At 37.7% G+C, this 15,009-nt stretch overlaps 1 protein-coding gene across 6 annotated transcripts in view; it reads right to left on the reverse strand.

The window, feature by feature from the left end:
- Positions 1 to 2,090: 2,090 nt before the first annotated feature.
- Ate1 (arginyltransferase 1) overlaps positions 2,091 to 15,009 on the reverse strand; it is a 155,273-nt gene continuing 142,354 nt past the window's right edge. For all 6 annotated transcript variants that reach the window (XM_005401915.2, XM_005401916.2, XM_005401912.2 and 3 more), the window contains one exon: positions 2,091 to 2,970. In XM_005401915.2, coding sequence (XP_005401972.1) covers positions 2,792 to 2,970 — 179 coding nt within the window. In that variant the 3' untranslated portion in view covers positions 2,091 to 2,791. The remainder of the gene's footprint in view (positions 2,971 to 15,009) is intronic.

Here is a 15,009-nt window from a genome sequence, read left to right on the forward strand (position 1 = left end):
TCTCTCTCTCTCTCTCTCTCTCTCTCTCACACACACACACACACACACACACACAGTTAAAAAAAAAAAAAAGCCACATGTGGTGGTACACATCCCAGTACTCAGGAGGCTGAGGCAGGAGGATCACAGTGAGTTTGAGGCCAGCCTGGGCTACACGAGCAAGTTCAAGGCTAGCCTGCACTACAGAGCAAGACCCTGTCCCCACTGCCCCCAAAAAAGTACACTGTTCATCAACTGACAAAGCTGGGCCACTTCTGATGGTTGTCCTTCTCCAGCAACTATCAGCACTATATGAGGGCTTGAAGGAACAAAAAAATGTTCTTGAAGACACCTGGACTACTAGGATTGACACACTATTCACAAAAAAACTTCCACATGAACATAGCAACTGAGTGGATGAATCTTCATGCCCAAGTCACTGTGTGGCTTCCCTGGAGCCAATCTAGAAAGCCACCCCAGGGACAGCCCCCAGTGTACTGACAAGATGATCATGTTCTTCTGAAGGAATCCAAAACTGAATTCTGCAGGATGAAACTAGAGTTGTGGTAAGATGCTAAATTCAGGTTTTCCCTCCTTCTTTATGAATACTCTTCTAGATGTTAATCACAAAGATGAAAGCCAGATAAAATGCAGCTGACATCAATACAATGTCAAAGGTGCCAAGTACAGTCCCTATGCTAGTATTATTTTAATAATACTAAGAGTATTTACCACTCTCTCTGCAAACTTACTTTGATTTCTGTCAAATTTCAGATACATCCGTAACATTATTATTGAGGAAACAGAATGTACGGCCTAATTGTATTTATATTGGAACTGTGAAGGGTATCATTAATAGCTCTTTTTATTTCTCTGAGATGGTATGACTTCAGATTACTTTCTTAATATTTTAATTGCTTACAGCGAGTTATTTTTATGTACAAAAATCATAAAGGGAAGCCATTTTCAGGGGAAAAAGAAGGTTCTATAGATTCTGGAGATAGTTCCAAGTTAATCTCTTAAATGCTCTTGAGACACTACTTCATGGGTCGAAGTTCTGAGAGACACAGAATCTTTGCAATAAGAAAAAATGTTTTTCTTCAGTCTTCTATCTGCAGTTACCAAAGTTTTTGGCACATGGCACGTGTCTCTTTTTCTCATGAAATGAATATGCACAGTCCATGTTGATGTTCAATTTACAGACAATTCATTTTTTAAATCTTTGTTTTATGATCCTTCCATGTATTCTAACAAAGGGAAGGATATTATTTGATGTTTTAATGAAATTCAGTGCCTTTTGGAAAAAACTTTAAAATCAGTAGTAGGAGTCAAAAAACTAAGTTTTCTAAAATGGTTTCTAAAAAGATTAATCAATAGAAAACATAAGAATGGGTGAAACGGGACTACGATGAAGTAGGTGGCCAAGCAGGTGGCAGCACAAGAAACCAACTGAGAAAGAGAATGCAAGAAAATAGCCCTCCTCTGCTCTTCATCCTGTTTCCAACACAGCCGGACTGTAAGCAAGCACTGCTATGACTGGTTCTACTCTTACATCTGCCTGGGATCCACAGGCCTGTTTTGCAGGTATTTGTTGAACAAGTGAAGGCTCCACAGGGAGAGAGAAAGGGCAAGACGGGTGCGGCTTTGCTTCATGTTCCAAAGGGAAGCACCTATTCTCTGACAAGCAAAAAACCAGAGGAGGATTGTTCCAACTATCAGCTGGGTCAGAATGACTCCCACTGATTTAAATGTCATTTGTGACACAGCTACAAAAGCAGTCAGATATTAACCTTTTTTTTTTTGGTCTTTCTGAGACAGGGTCTCCCTATGTAGTTCAGGCTAGTCTTGAGCTCACTTTGTAGCCCAGGTTGGTCTCCAACTTGCAATGATCCTCCTGCCTCAGCCTCCCAAGTGCTGGGATTACAGGAGTGCACCACCATGCCTGGCATTAATTTGTTTTTATCAGTAACCACAGACAAGTGTCCTGAGGTCTATGGAATGAAAGATTAGTGCCTAATTTTTTTGGATGGGGCTTAGATCAAGATAGCACTTAGTATTTTTCTTTAAAATACTTTGTTTGTTAGATTTTTAGACACAGAGCAAATAATGTATCACTGGAGTAATTACGCATTTTATTGCCCACACTGAGATACTTCTGAAAGTAAATGGCAGCACTGGTAGCAATTATTCTAGCGACAAAATGATGCCAAGAAGACAGACATGAACAGGACCTCTTGGACAAATGGACACCCACTACAAACACAAGATGTCTTTGTCATGTTTATATTCTTTTTCAACTTCTCTATTAATTACCCAACATAACATATGGCAGTAGTTTAACACTGAACACTGAGTGACAGCACAGTTTTGCTCTCTAGTGAAGATATATTTTCTAAGTGATGAAACGTACTTTCCACACTTCTTCATTGTACTTAAACTTTCGCAGGATAAACCACTGTCTGAATGGATCTGAGGAAAGTCTGCTTGAATTTCTCTAACAACAAAAATAACATGACTGTGATTAAAGTACTTAATCACATCTTAATTTTTCTTCCCAAAATGTTAACTAGAGAAGCTTAGCGTGTTTTGCTCTACAAACTCCCACAATGACAAACCCCAATTACAGCCTATATGTCATAACATAGTTTTAAAATCTTTGTATTAACCATGAGAGTCTCACAAATACATTGCCACAAAATCTTTTAGAAAAGCTGTACGACGGTGAAACTGAGAAAGTCTACTCCGAGGGTGGCTGCAGCCTCTCCCCTGGGCACAGGGCTCAAGGCCCCAGGGGGAGGCACGGGGCGCTGGCTCAGGTTCTGAACAGCAGCATCCTCTCAGAGCACACCTGCCCCACCAGGCTCGCGTACTGCAGCACAGTGGCCTCCTCGCTTGGGTCTTTTTGGTGTTTCTTATAAACACTGTAAGGCATGATGGCTTTCTTGTGAAACACCCGCACTCGGTCAGGTTCCTTACTGCGACCTTGATCCACTGCAATGAGAAAACATGCTGATTAAAAATAGTTTTGTATCAAACTACTTTTCATTTCTTAACTTAAAAATATTCAATTTGAAATATAATTATATATCAACAGATTCTCCACAACGTGTTCAAGTGAGGGTATGCAGCATTAATATCCAGACCAACATATGTTAATAAAAAACAACAAATGCCTTTCTGAGCAGGAATAACTATCCTCCAGTATGACAGCTGAACTTTGAGACAAATCCTTACATGCAACTGAAAAGCTGGCCTTGTATACCTTTATGAGTTTCTGAGATAATAAAATTTACAGCTCTCCAGCACCTTTCCAGAGTCTAATTTAAATGTACTTTGCCTCTACCTGTACCAACATACTGGCAGAAGTTTTATCTCTGCAAAGAAGCTTTCTGGTGACTCAGCAGTTATGAGCACTGGGCTGGGCAATGGGTGCTCGTGTTCTCCACGGGACGGTAACTTCTCACAGCATCCTTAAGAAACAGCAGAGGCCATGGTGGCTGCTATTACTGGTTTTCCTCTTCTTCCATGTAAAAGAATCCCTGCTTTGTATGTGGCACGCAGGTTTCTCAGAAAGCCTGTTCCCCAGACTTCCTTGCAGGTAGGTGTGGCCTCTTGACCAAATTATGGCCACTGGGATACAAGTGGAAGTGTTCTGTGAGTTTCTAGGACTCTTTCAAAAGGAACAGCTGATCTATGGCTTCTGAGTTTCATTTTTCTACCTTTCTGCAGCCTGCAGACCAGAACATGGATGTGATGGCAAGAGCACTTACTTTACCTTGGAGCTAGCAGATAAAACGTAAAGGATTAGACAGACCCATCAGGGTGGGATCCCTACGACTGAAAATAGGTGGCTTAATAAGAAGACAGACATAAGAATACACCAGAGTACAACAGAAAAGTAGCATCCATGGTGGTGCATGCCTGTAATCCCAGCACTTGGGAGGCTGAGGCAGAAGGATTCCTGCGAGTTGGAGGCTAGTCTGGGTTACATAGTGAGTTCAAGGCCAGCCTGTATTACATAGTGAGACTCTGTCTCAAAAAACCAAAAAAAGCCAAAAAACCCACAAACCAAAAAATAAAGATCACTGATAATAGCAATGGAAAGAAGTGAAACACTGGTTTAAAACATCCCAAAATGATTCTAAGTTCTCTAAATGTAAAATTACATTTTTGAAAATGCCTATACTGGGCTGGAGATATAGCTCAGTGGCACAAGTGACTGCCTGGCAAGTGCAAGGTCCTGAGTTTGATTCCCGGAACAACAATAAAACCCCCCCCAACACACACCTAAAATACCTATACTTAACTGAATAGATTGATGTTTAGCAGTTTAAACCTTTATCTTAAAATATTTTATGACAGACATACTTTAATATTCCCCAAAATGGAACAACTTAGCCAATAAAAATGTGACATTTGATATACTTTAGCTAGAATGAAAAGCTTTCTTCTCATTTTTACACAAATATCGAAGTAGGATTGGGGCAAACACCACATTTACAGTTTTATCAACTTTTAAAAACTTTTATTCCCTGTAGAAAGTAGGAATTTTGTTGTTTCATTGGTCAAAATGTATTATTTTAATTGTATTTATTGAGATCACATGAAAGCTCAAAAATTTTATACATACACACTCCTCTCACATTTTTGAGAAATGATTATGTTTCAACCACAGAATTCCAAAATGGCTTATGAAGCTACTAATTTCTATTTCTGGACATATAAATCTAATTCAATCTCCTAGACTTCTAAATTAATTGATGGTATATTTAGAGTTTTATGACATAGAAATTAATCAAGTTTAATTGTTTTTTTGAGTCCAAGTACTACTTTTGAAACCTGGAATAATTCAGAAACAAATGCACAGTATAGTTATAAAGTACATACCAACAAGCTATTCACTTTTTAACAACATAAATAATTACAAAAAATGGTACTAATTTTAAATCTCTCCTCGTCAATATGTATGTATTCAAGTCAGTTGGAAACAGGTACGTTTAGCTTTAGTGTTCAAATATTTCAGAAATTTGTGCAATTGTTGTTATTTAATATTCCATATACTGTGGCACTGATTCTACTGCTAACTCACCAGATTATGCTGAGATTTTTTCTTATTTTAAAAATGAAAGAATGAAAACATATTAACAAACAGACATCCATTTACAAAATAGCACAAGAACAATACAAGCAATATTGAATTACAGACAAGGTGATAGGAAATTAACAATGGTTGTTATATTACATAGTGATATCTTCAAAGTGGTTGCTCAGGAAAACAAATATAGACATGCAAGACTGATCAAATAATTAATCATTAACTGTTCCTTTCAATGAAGTGATAGAAGTCAGTAGTACAACTGTTAGCTATCCTGTATATACATATATACATAATTTTCCCCTTCTTTCTTTTCTGCGCTGAGATTTAATAGAAATCCTTCTCATTAATTTACTGAAATACAAATTAACTTCTTCATTATCCCAGACCCTTTGTTTTCCCATTATTTCACTTTGGCTGTGCAAACGGCACTGAAACACTTGCAAACTGTGTGTTTCCTGATGTGTCACACCTTTGTTCATACCCAGCTACCTCCCTGGGCCGGTGCTCATAATGATGCCAAAACACTGGTGTCTCACACTTCACACAACCCCTAGTACCAAGGTAAGACTGCATTATAATTCTGCAGTCACATCAATTTAAACTCAATTCCCAAACTCTCTTGCGAGTAATTTAATGTATTCAACCAAGAAGGTATATTGTTAAACTATTAACATAAACAAATGAAAGTAGCCTGTCTTTTCCTTATTTAAAAAAAAAAAAAAAAAAACTCAAATGTGGAATTCTGCTTACTCAAAGCCAAAGCCAAACATATCAATCTAAAACTGCTAATGTTTTAGAAAAAGGGAGTGCAGATTAACAAGACACACAGTAACAGAAACAAAGGAAAGATAAATGGTACATTAAAAAAACTTGTTATTTCAATAAATTGAACCAAAAAATTACCTGGAATTAGTTATAAATGAATTAAGAAATATTCAGTAATAATTTATTATTTTTTATTTTACATCTTTTAAAATAATAAAAGCAATGCCTGTTGTAAAACTCAAACATCACAGCAATACACAAAGCAGAGCACCATCAACACCTGATCCATAATCCTTGCTCCTACATTTTCCAACTTGCCTCACCAAACTCTCCTCTAAGCTACCAGTGTTTCCAACTACTTCACAAGATATATTTAAATATTCAGAGACAGTTTTGGATCACATCCTAGCTATACTTAAAGCAGAAAATCAAATCGAATCAACTTGTCAATGGGTATTATTAACTTCAGAAACCATTAATTATCATAAATTTAAATATATTTCTGCTTGCTGGGCTCAAAAATCTATGGTTTATGATCATTTAGTTACATTATCAATGAAGGCAGATGCTGATTCTTAGTATTCTGCATAATTTAAATTAAAATTGACAGAAAAAAATCCTACCCAGATAATTACTGAAAATAAATTATTTACTATGGAAAAATGTATATCAAATCCTTATAAAATCCTTTAATAACCTTCACATGTTGCTTTTTGATAAATGCCATCAGCACTTATAGACAGAAAACTACAGAGCTAAACCATCATTGCACAACAGGCCATTTCTTGAGGGAACTCTGATAATAAGAGAAAAATAAGCCATTTTGAGAAGAAAGATAATTGCTACCTCAGCTAAGGGAAACTGCCAGCTTATTGAGATATCTTAGAAATGTGTTCCAACAAGAATTTCTTTCACTCCTTACCTTCCTATCTTACAATTTAATTTCACGAAATAAAAACCAAAGACAATCCAGAGAATTCTTCTGAGATGAGCATTTCATCATTAGTGACACAAAAATGCAGTCAAGTCTATGATATTTTAATCTTTAAGGAAAACTCTAGGGTGCAAGAAGTGCTTGATCTCCCCCCACAACACTCCCAAAACTTTTTACATACAAGAGATGGACTATGCAACACAAGTGCTTTCAAAGCAAAAGAATCTAAAGATCAAAGCTTTACTTCTCCTTATGGGGATTTAGTTCATTTGCTATTCTTAAAGAGACTTCAGGATTTTCTAGGCTTTTCCTAAAATGATATGTCTATTTTCTTAACTTCATTATTTATTGTTACATTATTTCATAAACAGGAAAAACAAGTTACACACTCTATAGTTGCCAATGAAGACAGCCACATAAATGGTGGACACAGCTAAACATACTGTAATTGGGTAAAACTGATATACTGGAAAGAATTGTGAACAGATGTATGACGGGGGAGAAATACTTGACTGGTTACTCAACTCTGGAAATTCAAAGTCAAATATGCCTTAGAATCTTTTGCAGTGACATGAGATATGAGCAAGTGTTTTAATTATTTTGGGGAGGAAGACAGGTGAGGAGGGTGTGTCAGAGGAAGCTTTTTGGTATAGGACAGCAAACGGGGAGTGTTGTGAGGGAATGAACAGTACAGTCATGTTAGAAAAGTAACTACGTTCAAGCAACTTCTTCAACATTGTTTGGTGGAAGGTTCAAACACTGCTTTGAGAATCCATCCTGGAGAATGTAATACATTTTCATATTCTATAAAGACTATTATTGCTTATAATTTAGCTGAGAATACTTTTATACAAAAATAACTTAAGACAAAGGTACGCTTCTTTGTAAAATGTCACTGCTTTATTGAGATGTCATCACACAATTCATCCATTCTAACTATATGGATCAATGGTTTCTAGTGTGTTTATAGAGACGTATGTACAAACCACATCAAATTTAAACCGCTCTCATTACCTGAGAAATAAACACCCTTCCCAACAGCAGTCAACATATTAAAGAACTACCACAGACTATTTTCCAAAGTGCTGCACCATTTTACATTGCCCCCACAGTGTACGGGGTTCTACTTCTCCATATGCCCATTAACACTAGTATTATCTGCCTGTTTTATTATTGCTATCCTAAAACATAGCGTTTTACTATGGTTTTGAGATTTGCATTTCTCATGGCTAATGATGCCGTAAGAGTTTCTGCTTACTGGCCATTCTTTTATCCTCCTCAATGAATATCTATTCAAATCATCGGTCCATTTTTAAATTCTGCTTTTCATTTAATTTTAAGAGTTTTTCATATACTCTGAATAGTAGATAAGGATAAGATGTATGAAATACAAATCCATTCTCCTGTCGTGTGAATTATCTTTTCACTTTCCAATGGTATCTTTATAAGTACTAAAGTTCTTAATTTTGATGAAGTCCAATTTATCTGTTTTTCTTTCTGTTGCTTGTGCTTTCTGATGTCATACCTAAGGAACCACTGCTTAACCCAAGGTCATAAAGATTTGCTTCCATTTGTTGTTTCCAGAGAGTTTCATACTTTCAGCTTTTACACTTAGGTCTATTTGTTCTAGTTTTTGTTCATGGCATATTAATTTCTTTTTGTTTATTTTTTCCATTTGGATATCCCGTTGACTCAGTTTATTTGGTGAAAAGGGTATCCTCCCCATTACCGCTACCACCACCCACTGAACTGTGTGGGTACCCCTTTTGAGAAGCAACTGGCTATAAATACAAGAATTTGATTCTGAACCCTCAATTCTAGTTCCAGTAATTTCTATGTGTATGCCAGAACCACACATTCTTTATTCTTCTTCTTATGATTATTTCCTGGGTTCCTTTAATTTCCATATGAATTTTAAGATCAACTATCATTTTATGAAAGAAAATCAACCTGGGTTTAAAAGTGGAAGCAATGAGGGAATTAAAAAAAACCGTCATATGGCAGTCATTCCAATAATAAATAACTCAAGCAAAACTCATCAGTGGATGTAAAAGCTAATGGATGTAACTGTGATACATGAGGATATTTATAATATCTCAATATATTTTTCTATAAAGTATTTATTAACTATGTAACCCACACAAAATATTAACTTTACAGTAGAGACTCCTGGCACGTATCACTTTACCAAGTGATAAAAAAATCAAGTCACCAGCAATAAGATGAACTGACACTGTGTGCCTCCCTCTAAGATGCAGTAAAACACATTGTCACTTTTAACAGTCTGCCAAAAATATGGAACCCGAACTGAATTATGAAGAAAGACTAGATGAACACAAATTATGGAATATTCTACAAAGTGACTGGATTGTATTCTTTAAAAAGTCAAGATAATGAAAAACAAGGACACGCTATGGTTCTCTTCTAGATAAAGAGACTAAAAACACTACAACAATTGCAAGGTATGATCCTGACTTGAACCCTGGTTATGAAATGGAAAAAAGAAAGTAGGCATGGGGCTTGGGCCTGCGTGTGTGTGTGTGTGTGTGTGTGTGTGTGTTGTGTGTTATAAAAAACAATATTACTGGGAAGATCTCTGACAGCTAAGTAAGGTCTGTGTTAAATGTAAGTAGAATATCCATGCTACTTTCCTAGTTTTAATGGCTGTACTGGTTTTGTCAGAGGTGCCCTTGTTTTCAGGCCATACATACCGGAATATTTAAAAATCATGATACAATTGATCTGCAACTTAAATGGTTCAAAAAACGAAGAAAAGGAAGAAATAAGGCAGATATGATAATGTGTTAACAACAACAACAGAGAGCTGATGACTGGCATCCAGAAGTTCTTTATATTAGTTATTACTCGGAATTTTTCTGTAAATTTAAAATTATTTCATATTTAATCATTTCAAATAAAGTTTACAAATGCTGATAATGCTAAACTAAATACTTCAGCCTCCCATCACAGCCCCTTATATTTGAGTGCACTTGGGAACCCCCGCAGCACATTTGTACTTTTCTTAGTGCTTTGTGCTGACATACAGGGAACCTTAGAGTTACGACCAGTGTCACATAACTTGGATTATGAACAGAATTTTAGGTTTAACTTAGGACCAAAGCCTTGAATTATGAACTGAATGCAGGCTGCATATACGGTTGTAAATAAAGACTCACAATGCCAGAAAAGCGTATACAATGTAAGGAAGCATCAATCTGAGCCCAGATGCACACGTTTGTGGAACAGATTTCAGTCAGTTTTATTTAATCGCTACAATTACTGTTATCAAAATGGCCCCCCCCCAAAAAATCTAGAAAAGAAGCAAAGAAGGAAGGGAAGGTAAAACAGTCATAATTGAAAGAATAAGGAAATTTTGGAGAAATATGAGAGTGGTATTTGTGTGACCTATCTTACCAATATGTACAGCACATTGAAATCCACCATCTCAGCCATCTTACAGAATAAAAGATTTGTGTAAGGAAGCTAGCATTGCTAAAGGTGTTACTCAAATTAGTCAGTCATGATCAATAATGTTAGACAAAGTAGGACCACTATGAAACAATGACAGAGAAATGGCTTCTGCTCTCCAGAAGTTTTCAACTGTGATAAAACTGGCCTTTTCTGGAAGAAAATGTCCAGGAGAACATATATTACCCAGGAAGAGAAGAAAAGGCCAAGCCACATGCCTATGGAGGACAGGCTAAACTTACTGCTACGTGCCAATGTGAGTGGTGACCTCAAGATAAAGCCTGTCTTGTTTATCATTCTGAGACCCCTAGAGTGTTCAGAAAACATAAAGTCGTGAAGAACAGGTTAGGGGTCATGTGGAGCTATAACATAAAAGCCTTGGTAACAAGAGTACTTTTTCTTAAGTGGATCAGGGCGACTTTCTGTCCTACTATTTAGAAATATCTACAGAACCAAGGCTTACCACTCAAGGTTCTCCTCATGATGGACAATGCTCCTGCTCACCCGTGAGATTTAGAAGAAGAACTGGCTGAAGAATTCCCATAGCTCTCAGTTGAGTTCCTCCTACCTAATACAATACCTATACTACAATCTATGGACCAGCAGGTTATAGCTAACTTTCCTTATAGCTAAGGAACTGTTCTTGAAATGCTTCCTGATGGTCTCAGACACAAATTTAACCCTTAAAGAGTTCTAGAAGGAACATTACAACATCCTTTCCTATGTGGGGTTAATTGAGAAATCCTGGGCCAATGTCTCTGAGGACACTGAGATCTGCCTGGAAGAAAGCGTGGCCTAAACTTATACAGGAAAGAGACTTTGAAAGCTGTGTAGAGGAGCCTAAGCCTTCAATTGACACTGTGGTTAATGACACTGTCACTACAGCAGAGTCCATAGGCTTACAGACAGACAGTGGTGATGTTGAGGAACTGGTGGAGGAGCACTCAGACGAACTGTCTACAGAGGAACTTCAGCAACTTTTGGCTGAACAATGGAGAATGTCTCCTAAGGAGCTTTCTGAAGAGGAGGGGGAATACCAACAATCAGTGAAGCAAAGTTCTTTTGAAATAAAGAAAACCCTGATAAAATGGACAGAGCTACAATCATTTATAGAGAAGACAGACCCAGACAGAGAAAAAGCCAAATGTTGCATTCACTTGCTTAATGACAATGTCATGTCATACTACAGAACAGCGTTAAAGAAAAGACAGAAACAACCTTAGACCACTTTTTACTTCTGAAAATACTAAGACCTAGTGAGCCAGAAGCGGGTCTGAGTGGGCTACAGACTCTCCCAAGGAGAGAAAGGACACCAGAGAGTCAGATTCCTGATGTTCTTATGGAAGGCGGACTCTCCTTCCAAAAAATAAACACTTTCCATTTCATCTTCCCTTCCAGCAAGCCAAAGATGTTAACTTGAATGGTGAGTAGGGTAAGAAATTGTTGTTTTCAGTAAACTTGGCACATCTTATAACTTTTTGGTAAATATACTAGGAAAATTATTGGTACTTCTGGTAAATTACATGCATTATACAACCCTTTTTATTATGGAAAAGTTAGTTAAGGAGTGCTTTGGGAGCACTCCTTAATACATTATTGGTATTTCCTATTTCTTTTTGTTTTTTCTCCGGTACCGGGAACTGAACTCACGACCTTGAGCTTGCCAGGCAGGCGCTTTTGCCGCTGAGCTAAATCCCCAGCCCAGGTATTTCCTATTTCTTATGGGAAAAATACAGCCAACTTGAATTACAACCAGCCCTCCTAAATGAACTGAATTTGTAGGTTAAGGGTCCACTATATTCCCACCACTCCAACCTACTGAACTATTTCTATACTATACTCTGTGTCTTCTGACATATTAGACATCATTACCCATTCTACAATATCTAGAAATGTAACTATCAAGAATAAAAATATTAAGTAAGGCAGAGCCCTAAAAAAGGGCAAAGATAATACTATGTTTAAAATAAATTGTAACTGTTAACCCTGGTATGTCCACTTCATTGGAAGATTAGTAAACTCAATTCCTGGTTATATTCAGGTAGGCCATGGAAGCATAACCTTGGGTACTGTATGTGGGACCCACACAATTCCTCTCTGACACTGCTCCCCTGCTCTGCTTCCCAGTCACCATGAACTAAAGCAGCTTTGCTCTACCACACCCTTCTGCCATGACATTTATGCCCTGGAGCCTGTCAACCGTGCATGGAACCTCCTGACACAGTGAGCCAAACCAAAACTTTCCTTATTTAAATTGTGGGTATTTTCTCATTTAAATTAAACCGTGTTTACCAGTAGGAAAGCTGATCAATGCAGAAAACCGGCAGTGAAGAAGTGAGATCACTCATGTAACTGTACTTTACTATGCGGATCAAAAATCTTTACAGCCAAGTGTGGTGGCACATATCTGTAATCCCAGCCCTCGGGAGGCTGAGGCAGGAGGACTGCTGTGAGTTCAAGGCCAGCCTCAACTACACAATGAGTTCAAGTCTCCTGAACTACAAAGTAAAAAGTAGCCTGATGGGTGATTTTGGTCAGAGCTGAGAAGATCAGAATGCTATTAGGTTTACAGACAGTGATGAGCTCAATTCAGGAGGTTTCAGATGGGAATAAGTATTCCATTCACAGTTGGACTGGAGGCCATTCTGGCAGAAAATATTTCTACATTTAACCTATGTGCTGATTAGTGGGAGACTGAGATTAAGCATGGCGAACTAACTGATCTAACTGATCTGCATGTAAAGGAATACAAAAGAAGGCATCTTTTAATTTAACACTGAAAACCAACTGGTATCTTCTCGGATCTGAGAGGGATGAGTGTATGGTGAGGTACCACCGGGTGGATTGGTACAAGCGTCTCATTCATCAATCTAAGGTCCTGTACCAACTTGCATTCTCTATTGGGTTTTTGAACTCTCAAGACTAGAGTGTTGCAGGAGCTGTTACAGGGTATAAGTAAAGCTTGCGTCTGTAAGCTGTCAATTACTGGTAATAGTACCTTTATAACTTTAGGCCTTAGACGATATTGTCTCCGGTGAAGAAAAATAGTAAGATCTTTAAGATGTTCAAAAACCCAATGCAAAGTACTGAATTCCTTCACATACAGATTCCCCATCTCTTTTTGCCTCATGACCAGGCCTCTCAACTAACCTGGATTGTGCTTTCTCAAGGGTCCAGAGAGAGTCCTCATCTTTTGGCCAAGTGCTTTCCCATGACTTGGCATGCTTTTCATTCTTCCCAAGTCATAGTACTACAATATAAAGATTATATACTGTTATGGGTCTCCTCAAAAGAATTGTCTAGTCAGGGCACTCCTGCTCTGCAAAATTTTCTAACGGAGGTTGTAAGGTCTCTAGAGTAAGGCCTAACTTTACAGCCATGAGGTAAAATATTTGGGCCTTATCACATCTAAGAGAACCCAAAGACTAGGAAAAAGAAAAATTAAACCAATACTTTCTTTCCCACATCCCAAGACCCTAAAACAGCTAAGGCAATTCCTAGAAATTAGACTTTTGTCTCCTTTGGATAGCAGGGTACAGTGAAATCACACAGCTCCTCTGTCAGCTTGTAAAGAAAGCCCAAACAGTAGATAGCCATATTTTAACCTAAAAACCTGATTCTCAAACTACATTCTGAAAGTTTAAACAAGCACTTCTAGATGCTCCAATTCTGAGCCTACCGACAAGACACCCTTTCACTCTGTACATTGATAAAAGGTGGGGCATGGCTTTGGGAGTGCTTATACAAGATCAAAGACCTGCTCAACAGCCTATAGGGTATCTGAGTCATAAATAAGACATTATAGCAAAGAGATGGCCTACATGCCTTAGCACTGTGGCTGACAGAGCTCTCCTGGTACCAGAAGCATCCAAGCTGACTTTAGACAAAGATCTCACTATATATACACAATGTGGCAGAACTTCTTTCTTCCAAAGGGAGAGTATGGCTATCAGATAACTGACTTTTTAAATACCAGGCTCTACTTTTAGAAGGACTAGCTATTCAAATAAAGACATGTTCTTCCTTAAATGCTGTCACCTTCCCACCAAAAAAATTAAGGCTAAAAGACATAAACACACTGGGTGTAGTGATGCATGCACTTGGGAGGCTGACATAAGAGGATTACCATGAGTTCGAGATCAGCCCGGACTACACAGAGAGTTCACGGCCAGCCTAAACTACAAAGTGAGCCCCTGTCTAAAAAAAAGAGACATGAACACAAACAGATAATTTTCCATATGTGCACAGCCAAGAAAGACTTGTAAAACACTCCCCTTACTGACCATGATTTGACTTGACTCTACATCACTTAAAATCCTCACTTGCTCACAAGACTAGTGCCAAGCTAGCAAAACTCATAGTTCTGACAAGGGCTTTACAACTTAGTAAAAGACAAAACGTCAGTATTTACACTGATGCAAAATATACTTTCCTAGTGCTGCACGTTTACACAGCCATATGAAAAGGTATTATCTAACAGCCAATGAATCTCCCACTAAGTATCATAAAAACATAGATGAACTTTTAGTATCTGTCTATATGGTCTCCAAAGTGGCAGCTAACACTAGGTCAGATTCTAATATTCCCTAGACCTTCTCCTTATCCTCTTTGTGAGAGGCTATTACTGACTTTTCCTGGTGAAAACATTTGTTGGTTGTATTAGTGATAGTGTTGTTGATCTTATTACTTGGCCCATACATATTTAACTGTTTCTCTGGCCTTGTCTCCTCCAGACTTAAAGCTATACAGCTACTCAAGATGAAAA

Source organism: Chinchilla lanigera, unplaced genomic scaffold, assembly GCF_000276665.1.
Source record: "Chinchilla lanigera isolate Chin_1 unplaced genomic scaffold, ChiLan1.0 scaffold00076, whole genome shotgun sequence".
Taxonomy (NCBI): Eukaryota; Metazoa; Chordata; class Mammalia; order Rodentia; family Chinchillidae; genus Chinchilla; species Chinchilla lanigera.